Here is a 27,280-nt window from a genome sequence, read left to right as displayed (position 1 = left end):
ATACCTCCCACCCTGCCGGATAGTTATGGAAGTCGGGGAGAATTTTGCCCCCTCCTCTTCTATAGCGAATCTTCCTTTAGTAGCAGATTCAAATCAAATGCATACACACCCCCCCCCCCCCCCCCCAGCACACACACACACAGACACTGCCCCCCCAATGCACAAACACACACATACACTGCGCAGTTGCTCTCTCTGGTTATAAACTGATGACTAATATTTACTGGGTTGAAAGGTTCCATCAGAAGCGAGTAGTTTGAACACGAGAATTTTAAACTAAGCCTAGGAATAAGAACGTATCCTTAACCTTATGTTTGGTTTTAATCTGAGTCCAGTGAGTTCTACTCTCCTGAAACACTGCCATACTCTCCTTAGCAGCTCTTCTGGGAACAGCACTGCCCACATGCCCCTTCTTCATAGTGAACTCTCCTGAAACTTAGCCCTCTTGGGGAGCACCAGTTAGAAGCATCCACCTGGGAAGCCTGAAGAGATCTGGGGTTTTTCCTTGCCCATTTCCTCTGTAGTAGGTGCTACCTCCAGCTGATGATGCCTGGGAGGCCTGAAGGGGTCTGGGGTTTTTCCTTGCCCATTTCCTCTGTAGTAGGTGCTACCTCCAGCTGATGATGCCAGGCTGATGATTGACGTGACTGATTGGAAAATAACTTTCTCACTGGAAGGAGTCTTGAGGAATGAATAGAAACCAGTGTCTGAGATTCTTGAAAATGGTTGACACTGTCTCCCCTCTCCGATCAAGGTCTTGCTTAGCCTGATCCATCCTCGTCTTTCCACTCATCTCCTTGTTTTCAGGTGCTTTTTGTTTCCATCATGTCTTGTTTGAGGCAGATACGACATTCTAGTAGGAACTAGCATGCAGGTTTGTGTCTAAATACATAACTTGTATCTTATCATTATCATCATCACCTTTTAGAATGCAAGCTCCTTATGGGGGAGAGCATGTCTTCTTATTATACTGTATTATACTCTCCTGGGTGCTGAGTATGGTGTTCTATACATAGTGCTCAATAAATACCATTGATTGATTCACTGATCATCATTATTGTATTTGTTAAGTGCTGGGGCAGCTACAAGACAACGGTTGTGCCATTTTCTTGCCTGTCCTGCTGTCGACCCCTGGCCCACATCCTACCTCTGGCCTGAAATGCCCTCCCTCCTCAAATTTGCCAATCACACTTCCCCCTCTTCAAAGCCCTATTGAAGGCTCACCTCTTCCAAGAGGCCTTCTCAGCCTAATCCCTCCTTTTCCTCAGGTCCCCCTCCTCTTCCCTCCCCATCACCCCAACTCGCTCCCTTTTCTCTACCTCCCCCGTCCCCTAGCACTTGTGTATATGTATACATATCTATAATTCTATTTATATTAATACCTGTTTGTTTTGATGTATATAGAATAAATAGAATAATATTTATTGGCATTGTTGAATAATATTTATTTCCTTGTTTTTATGTCTCTCTCCCTCCTTATAGACTGTAAGCCTATTGTGGGCAGGGATTGTCTCTATTGCTGAATTGTACTTTTCAAGCATTTAGTACAGTGCTCTGCACACAGTAAATGCTCAATAAATATTGAATGAATGAATGAGTTCAGGCACAGTCCCTGTACCACATGGGCCTCACAGTCTGAGGAGGAAGATCAGCAACAGATCAGAACATATCCTGCTAACCTGGGAATAAATTATCATAGCAGTACCATCACATAACAGAAATATTCAGTCACAATTAATTGAGCGCTTACTGGGTGCAAAGCACTGTACTATGTGCTTGGGAGAGTACAGTGTAACAGTAGACACATTCCCTGCCCATAGTGAAATAATCTGATTGTGTAATGAAGTGAATTATGTATTCTGATTTCTCTTAAAATCTGGGCATATTTGATTTCACAGGAAAACTGTAATCTGCAGTTGAGCAGATTAGGACTTTTTTTAAAATTGATAACTGTTATAACCTTTGAATTTAACAGAATTGGGCTCCCAAATGTTGTCTAATTAAAAACAATATCAATACATCAGTAACTGCCTACTTTGTAGAGAAAACTTGGGAGAATGAAGAGTTAGTATACTATATTATTGTACTCTCCCAGCTGCTTATTGTGGCAATCATTTTTATTGAGCGCTTACTGTGTGCAGAGTACTGTACTAAGTGCTTGGGATTCTATAAAAATCTAACATTCCCTGCCCACAACAAGCTTGCAGTCACTCTACATACAGTGATCAATCCATCAGTTGTATTTAATGCTTTCTGGGTGCAGAACACTGTACTAAGCACTTAGGAAAGTAAGTGCCAACAAGGAGCTTGCCGTCTAGAGGAGGAGCTTCCAATCTAGACAGCTCTCTGAAAGGACTTGTTAAATACCATTGGCATTGGTGAATGGCATGATCACCCCTCTCTCAATCTAAGAATTTGTATGAGGTGTAGGCTTCTGTGCCATAGGGAATAATAATTATTATTGTATTTGTTAAGCACTTACTACATGCCAGGCACTGGGGAAGATAAAAGCAAATTAGGTTGGACAAAGTACTTGTCCCACCTGGGGCTCAGAGTTTTAATCCCCATTTTACAGATGAGGCAGCTGAGACAGAGAGAAGTGAAATGACTTGCCCAAGGTCACATAGACAAGTGGCGAAACTCGGATTAGTAAATAGGTCCTCCTAATTTCCGGACCCGTGCTCTGTTCACTAGGCAACCAACATTCCTTCTCAGGAGCAGTGTGAAGAGCCTGTGTCTGTGACCTTGAATTACTTTAGTGTCTCTCTTGCAGCATGTTTGATAGACCACACTCTTGGGTGTTTTCATAAATCTTGTGCCAAGTTGTTTCATTGTTGGTAGGTAGAATTTTTTGACTTGATTGTGACTCATGATATCTTTTACATAATCAAGTATGTTGTGTTATTGTTGTAAACAATTCATTCTCCGACAGATGTAGTAGAATCCCTCTTATCAGTCACCATCCAATTGCTTACTGTTGTCTAAAGCTGTCAGAAACTTTTAGGTCTGCCTGGAGATCTGCTCTAGGAAGTAGACTAAATTAGTTGTTGCCAGTGGAAAGATTGAGCCCTGAAAGGCTCTTGATTTATGTTCTGTAGAGCTATTGTCTGCCTTTACTAGAGCTTAAGTCAGCAAAGTGGTGAAGTACAGATCTCTGAGAAGGTTAACCAAAGAAACTCTTTTATTGAGACCAGAGCTTCTCCTCTTAAGAGCTATACTATAAATATGCAAAGGGGTGAAATTGCAGGTGGAGAATTGTGGCCCAGATCTTATCTTTCAGAACCAAATGTTTTAGTTTTTTTCATAGAAAAGGTCCCACCATCCTGTGTCTGGTTGTAATTAAAAATACAGTAGGAATGAAGAAAAGCTTTCTTATTTAACCTCAGTGAGCCAAACTTAAATATATGGTCTCAAGCTGAGTTTTGCTTTTACATAAGGAGGAAAGGTGCTTTTTCCACTTTCCTGAAAAATTAGGGAGTTGAGGTTCGCCATGACCTGGCAATAAAACAACACACCAAAATAAGAAAATTTCTTAAAGGAAACTTGGAGGTAGCTAATATTGCACTGACCTTGATTACCCAGGTATTCAGATTCCCAAATTTCTTCCTGAATTTTTCCCAGTTTTGTTTTACTCTATTTTAAGTTATGGATCAGATCCTTAATTTTCATGAGGCAATGGATCATGACAGCCTTTCCATATGACTACCCTTTATGTGAACTCTGAATTTCCCCATTATTTGCCAATGAAGTCTTGCAGAGAGATTATCTGAAGTGATCATTCAGAACAGTTTCTTTTTGTTTTTCATAGCTAGCGTTTTCTCATTCTATCTGAAGCTAATTTTATAGGAACTTACAACTTATAAATTTTAAAATGACCCTTCAAATAAACTAGTTATATTAAAGATTTCCACACAAGATTTTTTTAGTCCACTGACATAAAGACACATAAATGATTACATTTTAAAGGACCTATGCCTCAAGTTCTTTTTACTGTTCTGAATTAAATTTTCGAGAACAAAATAATGGAAAATGATAATCCTTGACCATGTCAGCTGCTTAATATATTTCTTCAGGGCAGTAGGCAAAAATGATTTTGGATAAAGCAGTAAAGATACAAGACATGTTAGCACCTTGTTTGCTCTTGGTTAAGTGAAATGTAGGTTAAATTAGAAAGAGTGCATTTATAATATGATAACATGATATCCCCCTCTAGCAAGTAAGCTCCTTTTTTAAAAATGGAATTTCTTAAGCACCTACTATGAGCCACACACTGTAGTAAGCTCTGGGGTAAATAGAAGACAGGTTGGACTCATCCAAGTCCCACATGGGGTTCACAGTCTTAATTCCCATTTTCAGATGGGGTAACTGAAGCACAGAGAAGTGAAGTGACTTGCTTAAGGTCACACAGCAGACAAGTGACAGAGTCAGGATTAGAACCCAGGTCCTTCTGACTCTCCCGCACAGGTCATATCCACTAGACTATGCTGCTTCTCCCACTCCCTGAAGACAGGCATCTGATCTTCCAACACTATTGTATTGACTCTCCCAAGCACTTTAGTACAGTGCTCTGGACACAGTAAGCACTCAATAAATTTGTTCGATTGATTGATATGAATTGTGATCTTAAAGTGAAATAGCAAGCTCATTTTGTTTAGGTTTTTTTTTCCTCTTAACCCAGGTTATTTCTGTATGGGTTTTCCTGGGTAAGGCTTTTTCCCTGATTAGTGACTTGTCTTTTGTTTTTTCCAGTTTTAGAAATGTGCTTAAAAGCACAGTGGATTTCCTCTTCCAGCCATTTCGTAGCATGTATCTCAGCAGCTGTCCCCAAAGCTCATTCAGGGTATTAGTGACTCTGTGCTAGGCACTATGGCACAGAAGAAAAAATGACATGAACAGTGTTCGGGGCAAGTTTACATCTTCATGTGCAAACGGAGAGGGTAATCAATCAATCAGTTGTACTTCCTGAGCACTTACTGTTTGTAGTGTACTGTAGTGAGCGATTGGCAGAGAACAGTACAACAGAATTAGCAGACACATTCCCTGCCCACAGCAAGCTTACAGTCTAGAGAGGGAGACAGACATTAATATGAATAAAGACATTAATACTAATGATTATAATTTTAAACTGATTTATTTTCATTTCATTTGCACATGTGGATGACCCTCTTAGGTCTGTAGCATAATTTGAGCATCCACATGGTCCAGCTCTTTGACTGGGGTGCGGGTGCGAGCCAGGCCAGAAGCTGCTGCTTCTCCTGTGCCTGTTTTACTGCTGTTAAAGGCCTGTTGCCATCCCATCTTGGATGTCCTGGGAACAAACGTCCTGAAGACATTGCCACTGGCCTATCCTGAGACCACGTTCTAATCTCTTACCTCCTCTGGATTTCCTGTTCTGCAGAATGGGAATTCAATGCTTGTACTCCCTACCTTTCAGCCTGGGGATCCCACAAGGGACAGGGACCATGTCGGACCTGATGATCTTGTCCCCACCCGGTGCTTTGCATAATCACTTAATAATACCGTCCCTCAACTAATGAAACTTTCATCCTTTCTACTTTCCCCTGTCCATGCTTCTGTTTGTGGGGCAGAGACACCATGAGGGGCAGGGAACTGGAAATAAAGGAATGGTGTAGGGAGAGTGACAGAAATACCATAATTGAAGGATGTGCTTCTCAGCAGCAGTTGAAGTGACTACTTGGGAATTAGTGCTCATTGCCTTTCTCTCTCTTTTCTCTTAACTCCACTAAGGAGGACGACTCAGTTGGTGCTTTATGTAAATATCCATATATTCCACTATATCCCCATCCATATTTTATTTTAATGCCTGACTCCCGCTGTAGACTGTAAGCTCCTTGTGGGCAGGAAATAGGTCATATTAACTCTGTTGTATTGTACTTTACAAGTACTCAGTAGAGTGCTCTACACACAGTATGCACTCAGCAAATACCACTGATGAATGCCTGTTGTTCTATATAATTTCCATTTTAGGTTGAAAGTGCACATACTTTGGTACCATGGAATGGTGCTAATTCCTAAGTGTTTAGAGTTCAGCGTAACCATCCAATAAAGTAATATTGTAATAAAGTAATAAAGTAGTGTATTCTCTATTTTTTATTCTCTGTATACAATTCAAATTTCAAAAGTAAAATGTAGAAATGGATCTTGATTCACTCTATAACTGTTCATGCTACTCCCTGTCTTAAGGATGTTTTCTCCCTCTCCTTTGGGACCATTTTTACCTCTGGTCCCAATATAAATCTATATCTATATACATACATATAATTCTATGGTATTTGTTAAGCACTTAGTATGTGCCAAGCACTGTTCTAATCCTGGGGTAGATACAAGTCAGTCAGGTTGGATACAAGCTCTGTCCCACATTGAGGCTCACAGTCCTAATCCCCATTTTCCAGATGAGGAAACTGAAGCATGGATAAGTTAAATGACTTGCCCAAGGTCACACAGCAGAAAAGTGGCTGAGCTGAGATTAACCCAAGTCCTCTGACTCCCTGGCCCCTGTTCTGTCCACTAGGCCACACAGCTTCCCAGATTTTTTCATTCACATTGTCCCTGCAGCATTGTCCCTTTCTGCCTCTTCTAGAAATACTGTAAGTAACTATCATCACACCCACTGGCTTGTTTTTGTGACTATATCTTCTTGCTACTGGTAAGTGACTCACCTTGATTTCAGTGTATTTTTTCCTCTCTGGAAAAATGTGTCTACATTGGGAAGACAGAACTATTGAGATAAGAAATCAAACTCAAAGTTAAACCAAAGGCAGAAGGCATATGACAGGTGGTATTGTTTTAACTGGTGAACTGAACTCCCCTTTATTAAGCCTTAGAATCCGAGTGTTGGATTCTTTTTTAGATACCCTTTAATTGAAATTATGGTAATCTGAGGGTTATTTAATCAATCAGTCATATGTATTTAGTGCTTACTGTTTGCAATGTGCTGTACTAAGTGCTTGGTATGAACTTACCATCTAGAGAAGGATTTTAATTCTTGGAAGTTTCAGGGGTAGACTTTTTTTAGGGTAGGGTCTATATGGGCTTGCTTTGAAAGCAGTGGGAAAGGAATCATTGGAGAGGTAACTGTTAAAGATAGCTGATGGGAAGGGAAGAAGAGATGGGGCAAGTGTTTTAGTAAGGTGTGAAGGGATAGGGTCAGAGGTGCAGTTTAAGGGGGTAGATTTTGAGAGGAGGCAGATCTCTTCTTGAGCTACTGCTTGGTAGGATGGGGAGTCGAAGGGTGGGACTGGAGAGGAATATGGGAGATTTTTATAGAAATCATGCCTGATGGTTTCAATTTTATCAATAAAATAGGGGACAAGGTCATATGGGTCGATGTACTGGGGTAATGGGGGAACAGAGGTCTTGAGTAGGGAGTTACGCTCAAACCAGAGCTGTGCGAAATGTTATGGGCATTACTTTAGCCTCTTTTCTCTCCAGAATCTTGATCGTTACTGATAATTGTTTCCATTTTCAGCTCACCAAGGCTCACCGACAAGGTCACATGGTGAAGGTAGACTGGCTGGACAGACTGACATTCAGAGAAATAGAAATGATCAATGAGGTAGGTCACATTTCTGCCAGTTTTCAAGTAGTTCCTTTCTATTTTATCCATTTTGCTGCCAGAAAAGTGCCAGAAACTACACCACTCATCCATTTCTTTTTCATCCTTTGAGTGAAAACAATTAACTAGAAGAAATCAAGGCACAAGGTGACTCAATAGAGATCTTTTTCTAAACTCAAAAGATCACATTGACTCAATGCGGTGTGGTGCAGGGCTTCTACATACCAGGTGTTGAGTCTAACATTTTGTGTCTGGGGAACAGAAATGACAATTATATTAATCAAGTTCTAGGGGAGGAGTATCAATTTCATAATGTTCACTAGCGCATAATGAGCACTGCAGGGTACAACTGACTTGATTTAGATTCTCTAAGCAGTTAAAGCATGTGCAAAGTCAGACAGTAGGTTTTATTTTCCAAAGAACTCTTAGAAAAGTAACTTCCATTTGTGGATATTGTGTTTTCTCATAGAGTATAACTGGGAGTAATGAGAAATATCTGGAAACTGAACAATAGAGGTTTTTAAACAATGCTCTAGAAATCTACTGTGAAAACCTTAGCTTAAAAAAATACATTTTCACTTTGTAGAGACTGTGTAACTGAATATCCTGTATCTTTCAGCATTATAACTTAATGATTTCTGTGCAGAAGAAAACAAACTGCTATTTTTATGTGTTTCTTTTCACTACCCATGCATTAGCCATCTCCTGTTTATTGTTTTGCTTTCATAATTTTTGTTTAACTTTTGTTCAGTTCTTCAGTTGAAACTAGTTATGTCTAGGCTGTAGGATCATTATAGGCAGAGACCATGTCTGCCAATTCAGTTGTATTGTGCTCTTCCAGGAGCTTAGTTCAGTGCTTTGCTCATAGTAAGCACTCAGTAAATACCACTGATTGATGTGCTATTGAATTGCTAACTGTTGTGATGTCACATTCTTAGAACCTTAAAGACTTTTGTGTTTTTGAAATAAAACTCTATTGTTTCCATTTGGTTAATTAAAATTATCAAATAGAAAAGTGATTTATTATTAAGCAAAATGATAAATTGAGAATGAGTCACCTGAACAAGACTTTTGGGAGGTAATCAGTAAATTACTAATTAAGTATGCTGGATTACTTTGTCATTCTCCATGTTGTCTTTTAATGACAGCATGCTTTCCTTTGAGGACAATTCTCTCATAACATTGCCTTCACCAATTTTTTTTTCCCTTTCTCTTGTGGATCCCCAATCTCTTATCACTCTCTAATAGTATTCATGAAAATTTACCATGTGTAAAGCACTGTGATAAGTGCTGAGGAAGATAGGCAGAAGAAAAATATTCAGGGCCCAAGGCCCCCAAGGTCTGGATGAAATTATTTTCATTCCTGGACATCCTGCTGCTATTGCTAGAATTGCATCTGTTTTCTCTTCCTCACTAAATGTGTTCTGTGATGCAGGCACTACACAGGAAAGGAATATCTTAAGTGGGAGCCTGGATGGGCAAAGGGAGATTAGCAAAAATGCTAGTAAGCAAATTTGAGAAGCTGAGTTGATAATTTAACTACATCTGTGACATCCAGCTGATTTCCAGTCTCTTCCTCCATTTCTTTGGGCAGATGGGGAAGGAGAAGGCTTTCAGGCAGTAGGGCTTATCCACAGGGCTGGAGATGGCCCCTATACCTACACAATCAGTGGTATTTATTGAGCGCTTACTGTGTGAAGGGCACTGTACAAAGCACTTGGGAGAATACAACACAGCACTATAACACACATTTCCTGCCCACAGCGAGTTTACACTCTAGAGAGACCTTACGTTTGAGCGCTTACTGTGTGAACATACCGGATTTTGGAGTGGTCTGGGATTGTTGGGACAACCTAGATCTGTCTGGCACATCAGAGTGGCATCAGACTTTAAGGAGCACATTGGCCTTAGATCCAAATGTTCTTGGCTAGAGCATTAGTAAAGGCTCCTGAATATTTGATACCCCTCCCACTGCTCTAATGTCTGTATCTTTAGATTATATAATGTAAATTACTTATTTATTCATGTTAATGTCTGTCTCCTCCTCCAGATTATAAACGCATTATGGGCGGGGAACATGTCTGCTAATTCTATTGTATTGTGCTCTCCCAAGCACTTAGCACAGTGCTCTACACATAGTAAGTGTTCAAAAGAGCATTGTCTGATCCTAGTTCATATGTATTTCCTGGTTTAATTGATTCACTATGTTTAAGAGCCAAATTATGGTAGCTATTCAAGTTGAATGTCATCCTCATCAAAATGCCAGGTTTGAACATTTCATGTTGTTGAATGATTTTTTCACTCGTAAGTATAGGGTGAGGCTTCCACAGCCATCCAAAATTATCTGGGGAGAACATTTCACAATTTAGTCTCCGTTAGACATTTTTGGTGATGTTTAGATTGCTTCCTTTGCCTTTTCAGGTCCAATCTGTAAGTTCATCTAAGTTTTCAGTCTTCTGGTGACCTTTTCAGTTCTTGTAGAATAAACAGTTATCTATTATACTATTTAGATAGCCGTCCTTCATATTTGAAGACCTCCCCACTGACAGTGAAGTTCCCCTGTGATGTACTATTTGGAATGTAGGGTAGAAAGTTTTTTTGTTGTTGTTTTGTTTTTCTTTTTTCCAATATAAGTAGTCAGGTTTATTAACTGAATAAATGCGCTAACACTTGATAATCTGATCCATCTGTTTCAGGACCAAAGCACTAATTGTTTAAAAGAATGTTTAAAAGAATGGCAATTATCTTCCTTCACTTCATCCTGTCTTTTTTTTTATTATTTTTAGAGTGAGAAACGAAGTTCTAATTTTATGTACTTGATGGTCGAGTTTCGCTGTGTCAAGTGTGATGATAAGGAATACGGAATAGTTTATTATGAGAAGGTATGTATCATGAAACTTTTTTATAGTGTCTTTAAAACAGAGGGGAAGGAAAAAGCATAAAAAATTACTGGCATTCCTGCTGAGATGAATTATTTAGTTTCAAGATATCAGCCGACAGCTGTCAGCAGCAGCTGTTTATGTACAAACAAATCAAATAGTATAGCAACAACAAGATTACAAAAGCCAATCATTCATGTAATGCAGCTCAGGGTTACAAAATTCAATAAACATGCAAGTGATTAAAAACTTTTTGATTTATTAGGTTCCAAATTGGCAAGTAACACTTTGTCAGAGTTAGTTTTATGTAAAAGTAATTCAAATGAATAATTAGGAAGAGGGACAGTATTTACTTGGAATGGCAGACTTAATGACTGTGAAGGGATCTATAATGTCAGCATTTTCTTCTCAGGAAAATAATGGGGTTTTCTTTATCTCTCAGCAATGTGGGGATATAGTGAAGGCTCAAGTCCCTAAAATTTAATGAAGGTGCTTTGCGCCTTAACTACTTGGCAACTCAAATTGTGACTTGAGTGTGAGCTGTTACAATTAATATACTTGCAGTGGGTTTCCAGGAGAGAAGCAACAGTGTTAAATTGGTGTAACAATTCTGCCTCACTGGTGTTAACACTAAAAAGGTGGTTTTAAGTTTTCTATAATGTAGTGAAGTTGCACCTTTTTTAATGGTAATGTTCAAATCAATGGGCAGTGAACGTTTCTGCTAATTCCATTGTATTGTACTCTCCCAAGCGCTTAGTATGGTGCTCTGCACAGTGTTCAATAACTACAGTTGATTGACTGATGAAGCCTTCACACATTCTTAAATTCTTTTAAATATCTGATTTACACACTAGCATTGTGACCCATCTTCTCCAAGCTCCCCTGCCCCCTTAATTCAGTAAATTAATGTTATATATTGACTTCTTACATTGTGCAGAAGAACACTATACTACCTGAGAGGCAGCGTGGCTCAGTGGAAAGAGCCTGGGCTTGGGAGTCAGAGGTCATGGGTTTGAATCCCAGCTCTGACACTTGTCAGCTGTGTGACTGTGGGCAAGTCACTTTACTTCTCTGTGCCTCAGTTACTTCATCTGTAAAATGGGGATTAACTGTGGGACCTCACGTGGGACAACCTGATTACCCTGTATCTACCCCAGTGCTTAGAACAGTACTCTGCACATAGTGCTTAATAAATACCAACATAATTATTATTACCTGCCACTTACCTGCTGTGTGATCTGGAGCAAGTGCCTTAGCTTCTCTTTGCCTCAGTTCTCTCATCTACAGACTTCCTCTGTGAACCCTGTATGGGCCCTGATTATCTTGTATCTACTCCAGTGCTTAGTACAGTGCTTGGCATAGTAAGCACTTAACAAATATTATTAATATTGTTAATATCATCATCATCATCATTATTACGATTACTAAGCAATCAGGAAAGTACAATAGAGTTGGTAGACCTGATCCCTCTTAAGGGAGCTGCAATCGAGTGGGAGAGACAGATGTTAAAATACATTACAGATAAGAGAAGCAACTGAGTATAAGGATCCGGTGGGGAAAGAGGTGGGGTGGGCGTCCTTTGTGCTTATAGGTGGGACTAAGTGCATAGCTGAGGCAGGAGAGAGGGAATATAGGGTGGGAGATGAGAAACCTGGTCAGGGAAGGCTTCCTGGGGGACATGTCATTTTAGTATGGCTGTGAAGATGGAGAGAGGGCTGGTCTGCCAGATATGAAGGGGGAGTGGGGTTATTCCAGGCAGGAGGGGAGGGATCATCAGCGGCTGAGGCAGGAGTGAGGGACAGCTGGTCGGCTGGCATTGGGGCAAGGTGTCTTAGTTGTGTTGGAGTGGGACGGGAAGGAGGATGGGACATGGGGAGAGAACTGATCGAGGGCTTCGATGATGAGGAGTTGCTGCTTGATGTTGTGAGACCCCTATTTGTCATAATTAAAATCATATCACTGTTAATTCACTTGCTTAAATGATAATCACAGTTGTAATTTCATTGTCATAGTTTTGTGTATGTTATAGTGTAGCAGAGTTCATATTAAACTTCACTTAATTAAGATGTCCAATATCAAAAGCAAATGCAGTATTCTGATTTTACAACTAACATTTAATTGACCTTTAGTGGATAATGCTTGCTGTTATGTAGAGTTAATTTTCTATTTCTCCAAAATGAGCATGGGACAGGCAGATGATCCCTCTGCTAGCTACTCCTAGTTTCCCCTGGAACTGGTAACTAGGAGCAGCTAGTTACCCCTAGAAACTCATGTCATGCTACCTGGTCTCCAAGGGGACCTTACAGGGTTAAAAAGGGTGGTGCCTGGCTACACTTTCGTGGCTACCGCAGATCCTGTAGACTGTAAGCTCATTGTGGGAAGGGAATGTGTCCGCTAATTCTCTTATGTCATACTCTCCCAAGCACTTAATACAGGCGAGGAAATGGTTCTGAGTCCCTGGCCATGCCGAGTAGGAGCTGTGTGAAGCCTGCCACTCCCCAAAAGTTTTTGCTTCTAATGTGCATCTCTTAAGTTGTCACTTCCTTTTTTTAACTTAACCATATTCCCACAGTGATTTCTGCAAATAAGTGCTGAAAGCAAATGTCATGTTTTAATTAGACTTCAAGGCTGGTTTTCCAGATTTCTTGCACCAATCACACATTTCTCATTTTTTCCCTCTTCTTTTTTTATCTTGAACCAAACGTCAAGGAATAAGTGCCCGCATATCTTAGAAATTTGTTTTATTTTGGCTAATGGATTGTCCATTTCTTGAATCTGCTTTTTTTCTTCATCATATTAAACCTTTAGTCTCATTTTGAATGAGAATTGCTTTCTTGTAACCTTTCTGCATGATCCATAAGTAACTTATGATGCTTTGTAGCACACTGTTCACCAACTATGTAACTTAAATATGTGATTTTTTACTCAAATTGTCATTTTAGGATGGTGATGAATCATCTCCCATTTTAACAAGCTCCGAGATTGTTAAAGTTCCAGATCCACAGATGTCTATGGTGAGTTATTTACATATCAATTACAATTTCTCTCCTGCCAAGATGCTTCCTTTATCCTCTGCCTTTTCTGTTTAGATATATAAGTCCCAGTTACTGAAGAAAATTTGAATGGATTTGCATTTTTATGGTATTTAAGTGTTTACTGTATGTCAATAACTGTGCTTAGCTTTGGGATTGGTACAAGTTAATTAGATTGGACACAGACCCTGTCCTGCATGGGGCTCAAAGTCTAAGAGGGACAATGAGTATTTAAGCTCCATTTTACAGTTGAGGAAACTGAGGCACAGAAAAGTAATATGACTTTCCCAAGGACACACAGTAAACAATTAGAGTTGGAATTAGAACCCAAGTCCTTTAACTCCCAGGTCTGGGCCCTTTCCACTAGGCTATGCTGCTTTCTATTTTGTTCTTAAATTCAGAAGGAGTGATCATGAAATCTGATTTTTCCAAATTGGTTTCAAGAGTAGCACTGGAAAACTTTAACAATATTGCTGCTATTTGTTGAGTGCCTTCTGATTGCAATGCACTGTCCTAAGTCTTTGGGAAGACCAACAGAAGAAAATGCCTTGTTTCCCTTTTTTTTTTTTTTATGGTATTTGTTGAACACTTAATATGTGCCAGGCACTGTAAGCAGTGGGGTTGATACAAGGTTGTCAGTTTGGACACGGTTCGTGTCCCACATGGGGCTCACAGTCTTCATCCCCATTTTACAGATGAGGTATCTACAGTATAATAGAGTTGGTAGATAAGATTCTTGTCCATCAATCACTAGTGCTTATTGAGTATGTACTGTGTGCAGAGCATTATAGTTAGTGCTTTGGAGAATATGGGGTTTACAATCCATTAAGTGAGATAAACATTGAAATACATAATAAAAATCATAATAATTGTGATAGTGTTATGTTCTTAGCCTCAAGACTGTAAGCTCCTGGTGGACAGGGAATGGGTTATACATTACCCTCCCAAGCACTTAGTACAGTGCTCTGTGCACAGTAAGCACTTAAATAACGTTGATTAATGTGCTAAGCACTGTACTAAATGCTGAGGTAGATTCAAAGGCATTGTCAGTCATCATTATCATCATCAATGGTATAGGTTGAGCGCTTACTGTGTGCAGAGGACCGTACTAAGTACTTGGGAGAGTATTAGTACAGCAGAGTTGGTAGGCATGTTTCCTGCCCATAATGAGTGTACAGTCTGGGATGGGGGGCAGACATTTTAATACAAGCAAATAATGCATTATATATATGTATATATATATATATATATATATATACACACACATAAGTTCTGTGGGGCTGAGGGTGGGTAAATAACAAATCCCAGAAGACAGAGATCCAAGTGCACAGAAGCACAAGGAGAGGGAGCTGGGGAAAAGAGGGCTCAATTGGGGAAGACCTCTGAAGGAGATGTGACCTCAGTAAGGCTTTGAAGGTGGGGAGAGTAATGTTCTGGTGTATGCGGATGGAGAAGGGAGGACATGGGAAAGGGGATGGAGGGAAGGTAGGTGAGATCGGAGTACAGTGAGCAAGCAGGTACTCTGTGGTATTGTGTATTCCCAAGTGCACACAGTAAGCACTTAGTAATAAGCACTCAGTAAATATGGGTGAGTGACTGATGGTGAGTTATCTGAGTAGAGATGATAACTGAAACCATTGCAATGGGCACATTCCCCAAGAGAGTGAGCAAGTCAGAGAGGTTAAAGGAATCAGTACAATCCTCTGTGAGACACCAACTGTTTAAGGCATGAATTGTAAAAGAGAAGGATAGCCAGAGTGTGGTTGGAGGAGAACCCGGAGTGATTCGAGTTGGCAAAGCAAAGTCTCAGTGTTTTGAGACAGGTATGGCCAACACTGTTGAATCAGTGGTATTTATTGAACTCTGACTATGTGCAGAGCCCTGTACTAAACACTTGGGAGAGTCCAGTCCAACAGAATGAGTAGACATGTTCCCTGCCCATAAGGAGCTAACAGTCTCTAGGTGGATTAGGATCTATTAGCGCCTAATAGACTTGACTGGAAGGAGGTCTTGGGATGATTGAGATAGTGCTAGTCTTGGTGGAATGAAGGAGTGAACACTTGACTAATGGTCTGGAGAGAGAGTAGGTGGAGAGGAAGCATAATCAGTGTGTATAATCAGCCTTACAAGGAATTTGGAAAGGGAAGGAGGAGAAAGGAGGAGTAGTCTGTAGGATCCAGAAAGGCTATTTTTGGAATAATAACGATGGTATTTGTTAAATGCTATCTGCCAAGCACTGTTCTAAGTGCTGGTGTATATACAAGGATATCGGGTTGTCCCAAGTGGGGCTCACAGTCTTCATCTCCATTTCACAGATGAGGTAACTGAGATACAGAGAAGTGAAGTGACTTGCCCAAAGTCACACAGTTGACAAGTGGTGGATTCGGATTAGAACCCACGACCTCTGACTCCTAAGACCATGCTCTTTCCACTAAGCCAGGCTGCTTCTCATAAGGGAAGCTATTTGAAGGCTAAGGGGAAGAAGCAAACCGAGTGGGAGAGGTTGAAGATAGCAAGAAGGTGATTTAGAGAAGGTTTGGCAGGACATTCATGAGGAAAGATGAACCAAAAGAGAGAAAGAACATGGATGATAAATTAAATCATGTCACCAGAGCGTCTCATCTTTGCTTCAGGAGTAGCTTCAGGCTCCTCTCTTTCAGAGAGGCCAACAGCTGCAACAGTCATAACAGCCGCAACCTTCCTAACATTCTACAAGTCTGAAAAAGCCTCACCCTCTCTTTCAAACTTCACCGTGCCCAGCCTGGGACGGGCCTGATGGGAGCCCTGGATGGCGTGGGGGCTGGGCAGCTTCTGCTCCTGTGTTCGTTTGCCCATGGATGAGGTTTGATACAGAGAGAGGCAGGATAGCCGACTGGCCTGAGAATAAGAGTGGCCAGCGTGCTTTGCAGACAGTAAATGCTCAGCGAATAGCATTGGTTGATTAAGTCCTGTGAGACTCTCCTCCTCAGTGGCTTTATCTGTATAATGGGGATAGGTATCCACCTAATGCTCAGGTATATAATAATGTTGGTATTTGTTTAGCACTTACTATGTGCAGAGCACTGTTCTAAGCGCTGGGGTAGACACAGGGGAATCAGGTTGTCCCATGTGGGGCTCACAGTCCTAATCCCCATTTTAGAGATGAGGTAACTGAGGCACAGAGAAGTTGTGACTTGCCCACAGTCACACAGCTGACAAGTGGCAGAGCCGGGATTCGAACTCATGACCTCTGACTCCAAAGCCCGTGCTCTTTCCACTGAGCCACGCAGGTATATTGCAAATGAGGTTCTGTGGAAAATGTCAAGAAAAGCCCACTTGGTGTAAAAATTGTTCTCTTATTGAATTTTCAACTTTTAAATTATTTTTTGAAATCGTTTTCTCTGGAATTAACTTTTCACAACTTATGCCATTACAAAACTGATTTAGGAGAACTTGGTGGAAAGCAAACATCACAAGCTTGCCCGAAGTTTAAGAAGCGGCCCTTCAGATCACGACCTTAAACCGAATGCTGCCACCCGAGATCAGCTTAATGTGAGTGAATATTGATTTTCATTTCTCTTGGCAGCCTTTAGATTTCAACCAGCATTGCTGCTCTGGAATCAGGAAAAGCATGAAGCATTTTTAGAAATGGAAGTGCTTTGATTCAAATACAGATTTATCATGGGTTAATAGTTACTTAGAGGGGTAGAATTAGGATACTTCATATGGAAAATCAACAGGAAGATACTATCCCTTAGTTATAAATTTTTGCTTTTGCTTTTGGGCCCTTTATTGGAAGCAGCATGGCTCAGTGGAAAGAGCTTGGGCTTCGGAGTCAGGGGTCATGGGTTCTATTCCTGGCTCTTTCACTTGTCAGAGTCTTGTACACTGGACGGTTTCAGCAGTAATTCTGAAAAGGATGGGTTTATTGTGGATAGTGAAACCGCAGTGATCATCAAGGCAGCTCATCTGACAATACCCTGCTAAGATGTGGTGTTAGGATACAGTAGTGGCACTCTGCTGTGGCCACTGGCTGGAGAGCTTGTGTTCACTTGATGATGCATTTCATCCTTGCCTACCTATGTATTTGTTGTCCTCTGTGCCCCCAGCAGAAACCTGATGGACAGAAACAAGAGAATTCAATATCGCTGCCCAAACCCCTGGCATTATACTCTGCTAGTTTGCACAGTTCTCTGTTCCAAAGTCTTTGTAATTGGCTCAGGACTAGACCATTGCTTACAATGAGTTCGTAGAGAACTCCCAGAGTTTGTAGAGTTTTTCTTTTTTTTTCTTCTTTTCTCTTTTGGTATTTGTTGTGCTTACTATGTGACAAACACTGTTCTAAGTCTTGGGGCAAATACAAGGTAGTCAGATTGGACACAGTCCCTGTCCCACATGGTGCTCATAGTCTTAATCTCCATTTTAGAGATGAGGTCGTTTAGGCACAGAGAAGTGAAGGGTCTTGCCCAAGGTCATACAGCAGACAAGCAGAGGAGCCAGGATTAGAACCCATGCCACTTTTCATTTAAATCATAATACTGTTTTCAATAACTTATCTAAGATGTTACATACTTTTTTTTTTCTTCTTTAATAGATCATAGTGAGCTATCCCCCAACCAAGCTACTCTCATATGAAGAACAAGACTTAGTTTGGAAGTTTCGCTACTACCTTACCAATCAAGAGAAGGTAAGGCATTTGTGCACTTCAGTACTCTCAAAATAAACCCGTAGAAAGACCCAATTCTTAAATCAACAATGAATACAGGCCCACCTTGTTATATTACTGTATGGTTGGATGGTATAATGCTATGGTGGATGGTACGTTAAGTGAAGAAATCAAATCAGGATCATGATTTTGAACAATTCTTGCTTGATTTTTTTTTAAATTATTATTATTTTTGTCAGAAAGAAAAGTATTTGGGTCCAGGAATGAAGATTTGAGGTGAAGGAGTCTGCGACTTTTCTCTCTATGTTGTTTGGTCTAAGGGTAATCACTGTAATTTCCCAGTCTAGGCTCCTCAAAAGCATCAGCTCTAAATGCTGCAATAATAATAATAACAATAATGGTGTCATTTGAGCATTTACTGTGTGCCAAGCACTGTACTAAGTGCTGGGGTAGTTGAACTATAAGCAGGTCAGACCAAGTCCCTGTCTCACATGGGCCTCACATTCTGGGAGGGAGGGAGAGCATGTATTTCATCTCTAATTTCACGGATGAGGAAACTGAAGCAGGCAAGTCACTTACCCAAGGTTACTTAGCAGGTAAATGCTGAAGCCGGGATTAGAACCAGTCAATACCATTTATTGAGCACTTACTGTATGCAGAGCACTTCCCCTCTGCGTTCAAACATGCCCACGTCTCCCCCATCCTAAAAAAACCCGCTCTTGACCCCACTTCCCCCTCCAGTTATCGCCCTATCTCCCTACTACCCTTCCTTTCCAAAATCCTAGAACGAGTCGTCTACAATCGATGCTTAGAATTCCTTAACTCCCATTCTCTCCTAGACCCCCTCCAATCTGGCTTCCGTCCCCTCCACTCTACCGAGACTGCTCTCTCTAAGGTCACCCGTGACCTCCTTCTTGCCAAATCCAATGGCTCCTACTCCATTCTAATCCTCCTTGACCTCTCTGCTGCCTTTGACACTGTCGACCATCCCCTCCTCCTCCATACCTTATCTCACCTTGGCTTCACGGACTCTGTCCTCTCCTGGTTCTCCTCTTACCTCTCTGGCCGGTCATTCTCGGTCTCCTTCGCTGGAGCCTCCTCCCCCTCCCATCCTTTAACTGTTGGAGTTCCTCAAGGGTCAGTTCTTGGCCCTCTTCTGTTCTCCATTTACACTCACTCCCTCGGTGAACTCATTCGCTCTCACGGCTTTGACTACCATCTCTACGCAGATGACACGCAGATCTACATCTCCGCCCCTGTCCTCTCCCCCTCCCTTCAGGCTCGCTTCTCCTCCTGCCTCCGGGACGTCTCCACCTGGATGTCGGCCTGCCACCTAAAACTCAACATGAGCAAGACTGAGCTCCTCATCTTCCCTCCCAAACCCGGTCCTGTCCCAGACTTCTCTATCACAGTTGATGGCACGACCATCCTTCCCGTCTCTCAGGCCCGCAATCTCGGTGTCATCCTTGACTCGTCTCTCTCATTCACCCCACACATCCTATCCGTTACAAAGACCTGCCGGTTTCACCTCTACAATATCGCCAAGATCCGCCCTTTCCTCTCCACCCAAACGGCTACCTTACTGTTACGGGCTCTCGTTATATCCCGGCTAGACTACTGTGTCAGCCTTCTCTCTGACCTCCCTTCCTCCTCTCTCGCCCCGCTCCAGTCTATTCTTCACTCCGCTGCCCGGCTCATCTTCCTGCAGAAATGATCTGGGCATGTCACTCCCCTTCTTAAGCAACTCCAGTGGTTGCCTATCAACCTCCGCTCCAAACAAAAACTCCTCACTCTAGGCTTCAAGGCTCTCCATCACCTTGCCCCTTCCTACCTCTCCTCCCTTCTCTCTTTCTACCGCCCACCCCGCACACTCCGCTCCTCTGCCGCCCACCTCCTCACCGTCCCTCGGTCTCGCCTATCCCGCCGTCGACCCCTGGGTCACGTCCTCCCGCGGTCCTGGAACGCCCTCCCTCCTCACCTCCGCCAAACTGATTCTCTTTCCCTCTTCAAAACCCTACTTAAAACTCACCTCCTCCAAGAGGCCTTCCCAGACTGAGCTCCTCTTCTCCCTCTACTCCCTCTGCCATCCCCCCTTTACCTCTCCACAGCTAAACCCTCTTTTTCCCCTTTTCCCTCTGCTCCTCCACCTCTCCCTTCCCATCCCCTCAGCACTGTACTCGTCCGCTCAACCGTATATATTTTCATTACCCTATTTATTTTGTTAATGAATTGTACATCACCTTGATTCTATTTAGTTGCCATTGTTTTTACAAGATGTTCTTCCCCTTGACTCTATTTATTGCCATTGTTCTTGTCTGTCCATCTCCCCCGATTAGACTGTAAGCCCGTCAAACGGCAGGTACTGTCTCTATCTGTTGCTGACTTGTTCAACCCAAGCGCTTAGTACAGTGCTCTGCACATAGTAAGCGCTCAATAAATACTATTGAATGAATGAATGAATACTATATTGGGTTCCTTGCGCACACGACCTCCTGTCTCCCAGGTCCATGTCCTAGAACATACTTCTGGGATGTTATCGAGCAAAGGTTTTGAGCCTAAGGGACTGTGGCCTGTGTGTGTATAGCGTCTGACTAATATGACCTGCCGCTACTGATGTCACTGAGGAGGATATCCATTCAAAATGTAAAAATGAGGCCATTTGGATTCAGGATGTACATTCCCCAAAATGGAACAAGAAGTATCAGCAGTGTTATAAAATAGTACCAACTTGCGTTGCAGAGGTCCTCTTGAAGATTTTTGTAAAGGGGTTTATCTAGTGCCACGCTCTATATGTCTAGAAATTAAGAAGCATTGTGGCCAAGTGAACAGAGAACGGGCCTGGGAGTCAGAGGACCTGAGTTCTAATTCTGGCTTCACCACTTACCTGCTGTGTGTGTGTCCTTGGCAAGTCACTTAACTTCTCTATGTCTCAGTTACCTCATCTGTAAAATGGGGATGAGGACTGACCTTCATGTGGCTTAGTGGAAAGAGCCCGGGCTTGGGAGTAAGAGGTCATGGGTTCAAATCCCAGATCTGCCACTTGTCAACTCTGTGACTGTGGGCAAGTCACTTAACTTCTCTGTGCCTCAGTTACCTCATCTGTAAAATGAGAATTAAGACTGTGAGCCTTATGTGGCTCTGTATCTACCCCAGCACTTAGAACAGTGCTCTGCACATAGTAAGCGATTAACAAATTCCAACATTATTATTATTATTGTGGGACATGGACTGTGTCCAACTTAATTAGCTTGTATCTATCCCAGTGCTTAGTGCAGTGCCTAGCACCTAGTAAGTATCTACAAATACCATAAGAAAGTACTTTATTTTTACCTATTCTTTTCAACATTCAGACACAGTCCTATTGGAGAATTTACTTTAGTTCTTCAATATCGCTTCTCCTTTATCTTACTTTGTTGCGGTTGGAAAATTGTGTAGATAAAAAATGCTATTGTATTTGAGCTCCACAGTGAAGATAAAAGGCTATTCATTTTATCTCAGCCCTAACATTTATATTACTGAACATATTGGAGTATTCATTAACAGAAACATGATCTTTTCTTAAATATTTATATTTCATTTAAAAAATAAATGACCTTGTTCCAACCCCTTCTTACAAGTTAGGTTTCAAAGCAGTGGTTTATAGGGTACAGCACAATACCTTTTAAAACACCATGCAAGATATTGAGTTAAGCCTTCTAGGTTGTACAGGCTCAAATAGTGTAGAGTGGATTTGCAGATTTACCAAGTGCACATGAGAACTTGTCTTGCAAGAAGAATTGTTGTTTAAAAAAATGGATACTTCCCACTTTCAGAACTGTGCAAAAGAAATAAAATGTTCGAGTGATAAAAAGTGATCGACCAGTTTCACTTAGTCGTTCGTAGATTTTTGGAAATCTTCCTGGAACATACTGTATTCATACAAGACGATCTATGTTTTCTCGTCCTAAAGAAAAACTTTTGAGTAAACTAAGTTAATTCCTTGAGGAGGAGACAGGGTGCAAGAAATTATCCAAACAATAAATTTAAAGAAAAGTTTTTTTGCAGAAATGTGTTCTCCCCCTCCTTTATCCCCTGCACTTCAAGCCCTTCAAGTGTATGATTTTGTCTGTCCAGTGTCCCACCTCTGAAGACAAATGTTTTCTCTGAAAATAGAATGGAAAATTATTGGATTTGAATGATAATTTGGTGAAGATTGATGCTTGTACTTGTTTAACCATCTCTTCCCTCCAATCATTTTTGTAACTGATGTGCTTATTTGCAATTTAAGAAGTGCTAAGAAAGTGATTTTACAAACTGGCTTTTTTCCCCTTCCCTAGCAGGGGGAAAAAAACCCAACAAACATCTTATTTAGGGAATGCATTTTTGATTGTTGTCTTTGGTCTGACATGTACCTGTAAGGAAGTCAATACCAAATTCCTGGAATTTCACTTAATTTTGCAAAATCACAGGGTTGAACTCAATCGCTAATGCACCTTTGTCCTCAATTGACTGACATAACTTCATGAATGAAGATGTGTCCAGAGTAGAAAGTTGGGGCTTAGGAGGAACCCTGAGAGCCTTTAGAGTAGGGCCTGAAACTTTCTGAATTGCTATTTTTGAAGGGTCTAGAAAAACCCCAGGTAAGCAGGAGGAGCAAGAAGTCACAGCCCCAGACATGAGACCTAAAAGTCCAAATTGGGTCTGGCTCCCCATTTAATCTCCATTCCCAAACTACCTTCCTTTGACAACCAAATTGACAACACCACCCTCTCTACTAAATGCAAGTTGCTCGCTCCCCTATCCTGTTGGTAATATATCACCAAACCACAGCCCTGGGTCATCGCCACAATCTCTTCCTACGCTCCTGTGCATGAGCTGCAGAGTGCTGCCGGGGGACATCGAGAAAGCAGGCTGACCTCGTCCACCTCAAGTTTGGCCTTGCATGCTTTAACTCTGCCCTGCAAATTTTTTTTTTCTCTCCTTATGAAATCCCATGGCCATTTCCCTCTCCAGTTCTTCCAGATGTGTAACTCCCTCTCAAACCCCCTAAACCCTCACCTCCCCATTCATTCATTCATTCAATCATATTTTTTGAGCGCTTTACTACGTGCAGAGCACTGTACAAAGCAATTGGGAAGTACAATTTGGCAACAGATCTCTTGCCCCTCATGAACTTTATTGAGAAAATTGAAACCATCAGGCGTAATCTCCCAAAACTCTCTCCTGCTCCTCTCTAATCCCTCACTCCTCCTACCCCATCTTTCCCCACCGTATCTCAAGAGGAGATCTCCTGCTTTCTCTCAGAATCCACCCCTTCCATCTGTGTCTCCTATCCCATCCCCTTTGCACCTTATCAGAACGCTTCCCCCTTCCCTTATTCCCTCCCTGATCACCATCTTTTCCTGTTCACTGTCCAATGGCTGTTTCCCCCCCATTGTTTTTGAACATGCTCATCTCTCTCCTTCCTAAAAAAGCCCTCCTCTGATGCCATGACTTACTCCAGTTATTTCCCCATCGCCCTCCTATTAATCCTCTCTAAACTCCTTGACCAAGTTGCCTATACCCACTGTCTCCAGTTCCTTTCCTCCAATTCTCTCCTTGACCCTCTCCAATCTGGCTTCCACCCCCTTCACTCCACAGAAACCTGCCCCTACAAGGTATCAAGTAATCTCCTTCTTGCCAAATCCAGTGTCCGCTACTCCATCCTACGCTCCTCTTTGACCTCTCAGCTGCCTTTGACAGTGTCTACCACCTCCTTCTCCTGGAAACATTATCCATCCTTGTCTTCACTGACACTCTCTTCTCCTAGTTTTCCTCTTATCTCTCTGACCATTCATTCTCAGTCTCTTTCACAGGCTTCACCTCTGCCTCACCCCCACAACTGTGGGAGTCCCTCTTCACCTACTGTCTTAGGGAACTCATTTGCTTCTATGTCTTCAATTACCATCTCTGTGCGGATGATTCCCAAATCTACAGTTCCAGACCTGATCTCTCGCCTTCTCTGAAGTCTCGCATTTCATTCATTCATTCAGTAGTATTTACTGAGCACTTACTATGTTCAGAGCACTGTACTAAGTACTTAGAATGTACAATTGGCCAACAGATAGAGACAATCCCTGCCCATTGACAGGCTCACAGTCTAATCAGGGGAGACAGACAAAAACAAGACAACATAATCTTGATAAATAGAATCAAGGGGATGTACATCTCATTAACAAAATAAATAGGGTAATAAAAATATATACAAATGAGCACAGTGCTGAGGGGAATGGGAGGGGGAGGAGCAGAGGGAAAGGGGGCTTAGCTGAAGGGAGTGGAAGGGGGAGGAGTTGGGGGGGGAGCAGAGAGGGAGTAGAGGGAAAGGGGGTAGCTCAGTCTGGGAAGGCCTCTTGGAGGAGGTGAGCTCTCAGTAGGGCTTTGAAGAGGGGAAGAGAGTTAGTTTGGCGGAGGTGAGGAGGGAGGGCATTCCAGGACAACAGGAGGCCATGGGCCAGAGTTTGATAGTGGAATAGGTGTGAACGGGAGACAGTGAGGAGGTGAGCGGCAGAGGAGCGGAGTGTGTGGGGTGGGCAGTAGAAAGAGAGAAGGGAGGTGAGGTAGGAGGGGCCAAGGTGATGGAGAGCCTTGAAGCCCAGAGTGAGGAGTTTTTGTTGCATGCAGAGGTTGATAGGCAACCACTGGAGGTTTTTAAGGAGGGGAGTGACATGCCCAGAGCGTTTCTGCAGGAAGATGATCCAGGCAGCGGAATGAAGAATAGACTGGAGTGGGGAGAGATAAGAGGAAGGGAGATCAGAGAGAAGGCTGACACAATAATCGAACCAGGATATTATGAGAGCTTGTACCAGTATGATAGCCGTTTGGATGGAGAGGAAAGGGTGGATCTTGGCGATATTGTAAAGGTGAGACCGGCAGGCATTGGTGACGGATTGTATGTGTGGGATGAATGAGAGAGCTGAGTCAAGCATTTCCTACTGCCTTCAGGACATCGCCACTTGGATGTCTCACAAACACCTCTAACCTAAAACATCCGTAACACATCCGTATCTTCCCACCTGTCCTCCGTCATTGTAGACAGCACCATCATCCTTCCTGTCTCACAAGCTTGTAATTTTGGCATTATCCTCAATTCATCTCTCCCATTCAACCCACATATTCAATCTCTCACTAAATCATGTTGATTCTGTCTTCACAACACCACTGAAATCTGCCCTTTCCTCTCCTTACACACTGCTACTATGTAGATCCAACCATTTATCCCAGTTCACCCTGACTAGTGCTTTTGCCTCTTTTGCTGACCTCCTTGCCTCCTGTCTCTCCCCTCTCCAGTCATACTTTACTCTGCTACTTGGTCATTTTTCTACAAAAAGTGTACCTACAGCCTTTTTTAGGAAAAGGCTACCGTGGATGGATGGTTGTAGTGATAGTGTTAAGCTCTCACTGTGTGCAGAGTACTGTACTAAGCATTGGGAGAATACACCAGTGGGCCATTCCTCTTCCTGGAGGCATGGAGTAGGCCAGATGATTCCTCAATCTCCCTTCCAGCTTTATGAGTCTTCTTTTAGGGAAGCAGTTTTGCCTAGTGGATAGAGCACAGGCCTGGAAGTCAGAAGGACCTGGGTTCTAATTCTGACTCCTCCGCTTTATCTGCTGTTTGAACTTGGGCAAATGTATTTACTTGTTTGGATGTCTGCCTCCCCCTTTCTGGACTGTAAGCCCGTTGTGGGTAGGGATTGTCTCTATTGCTGAATTATACTTTCCAACCGCTTAGTACAGTGCTCTGCACACAGTAAGCACTCAATAAATACAACTGAATGAATGAACCTCTCTGGGCTTCAATTACCTCATCTTTGAAATGGGGATTAAGACTGGGAGTACTGTGTCGGACAGGGACTGTGTCCAAACCGATTTGATCATATCTATCCTAGTTCTTAGTACAGTGCCTGGCACCTAATCAGCCCTTAACAAATGCCACAATTATTATTATTGTTTTTAATGGTAATGCTATCCCTTCTTGGCTGTATCGGTCTTTTGAAGAAACTACTGATATGAATCAGTGAGGTCTGCGTATCATCTCATTGATCTGTCTATAATAGCCATGGGTCTATAAACATACACTGTAATTTATATATTTGGCAAGGCAATGGACAGTCCTCTTCATCCGTGAAACTGAGTGGAGCTTGTTTTTTTTTTTTTATTAGGGTGGGTTATTATATGTTAGGTTGTTTGTCGTGAGGGCTATTTGAACTGTCGCAATTTCTTCCTGCTTTAGGCTTTGACTAAATTTTTGAAATGTGTTAACTGGGACCTGCCTCAGGAAGCCAAACAAGCTCTGGAACTTTTGGGGAAATGGAAGCCAATGGATGTGGAAGATTCCTTGGAGCTGTTATCTTCCCACTTCACCAATCCAACAGTGCGGCGCTATGCGGTTGCCAGATTGCAACAAGCGGATGATGAGGTACCGCCTATCACTCTTTAGTCTGTTATTCTTTATGCCTGAGTCTGGTCACTGAACTGCATATAGCGAGTGTGCTTGTGGCAGAGAGGTTTTCAGGAGGATGGAGGCCATTATGGAGGGTGAAGGGGTGTCCTATCAGTAGTAACTTAAAATATTCCTCCAAGAACTCTCTTGTGAAATGGAAATCTCCTTTCAGAACTATTACCTGACAGGGCAATTCCTCCCAGGATATTTCCTTGGCCGTGCAGCTTGTACCACGCTGGCTAAAGTAGTTCTACTGAAAAATATTTTTACATAGTGCCAGGGAGGGAATAATTCAGATACTCTTGATCAGTCAAAATACAAGAAGTCCCCATTTAATTGCACCTCAGAGAAAAAAAAAATCTCTAGGGTCCTGAGGTATATTTCTAGGTGACCTCTTCCTAGATATTCAACTGTATTATGGTTAACCATGTTGGGGGTCTGGGGAAGGAGTAGAGAGGAGAGCGAGGGGTGGGGAGAGGAGGAGGGGTGTGTGTGTGTGTGTGTGTGTGTGTGTGTGTGAAGGTGGGTCTCAGTCATTCTGGGTAAAAGGAATCAACTTTTCCTGTAAATGCTATGCTGGCTTCAAACGGAGACACACTCTCCAACCATCAGCAGTCTTTGATACCACTTATTTGATTTCCCAGTATACACTTTAAGGTCTGAAGCATTGTAGGATATGCACATCCATAT

At 42.1% G+C, this 27,280-nt stretch overlaps 1 protein-coding gene across 1 annotated transcript in view; it reads left to right on the top strand.

The window, feature by feature from the left end:
- Positions 1-27,280, top strand: part of PIK3C3 (phosphatidylinositol 3-kinase catalytic subunit type 3) — a 135,729-nt gene that overhangs the window by 23,476 nt on the left and 84,973 nt on the right. Inside the window, exons 5-10 of the mRNA XM_029060555.2 lie at positions 7,490-7,576; positions 10,363-10,458; positions 13,398-13,469; positions 16,914-17,018; positions 18,061-18,153; positions 26,381-26,566. Of these exons, the coding sequence (XP_028916388.1) occupies positions 7,490-7,576; positions 10,363-10,458; positions 13,398-13,469; positions 16,914-17,018; positions 18,061-18,153; positions 26,381-26,566 (639 nt within the window). The remainder of the gene's footprint in view (positions 1-7,489; positions 7,577-10,362; positions 10,459-13,397; positions 13,470-16,913; positions 17,019-18,060; positions 18,154-26,380; positions 26,567-27,280) is intronic.

Source organism: Ornithorhynchus anatinus, chromosome 3, assembly GCF_004115215.2.
Source record: "Ornithorhynchus anatinus isolate Pmale09 chromosome 3, mOrnAna1.pri.v4, whole genome shotgun sequence".
Classification (NCBI taxonomy): Eukaryota; Metazoa; Chordata; class Mammalia; order Monotremata; family Ornithorhynchidae; genus Ornithorhynchus; species Ornithorhynchus anatinus.
This window is presented reverse-complemented; position numbering and strand designations above follow the sequence as displayed.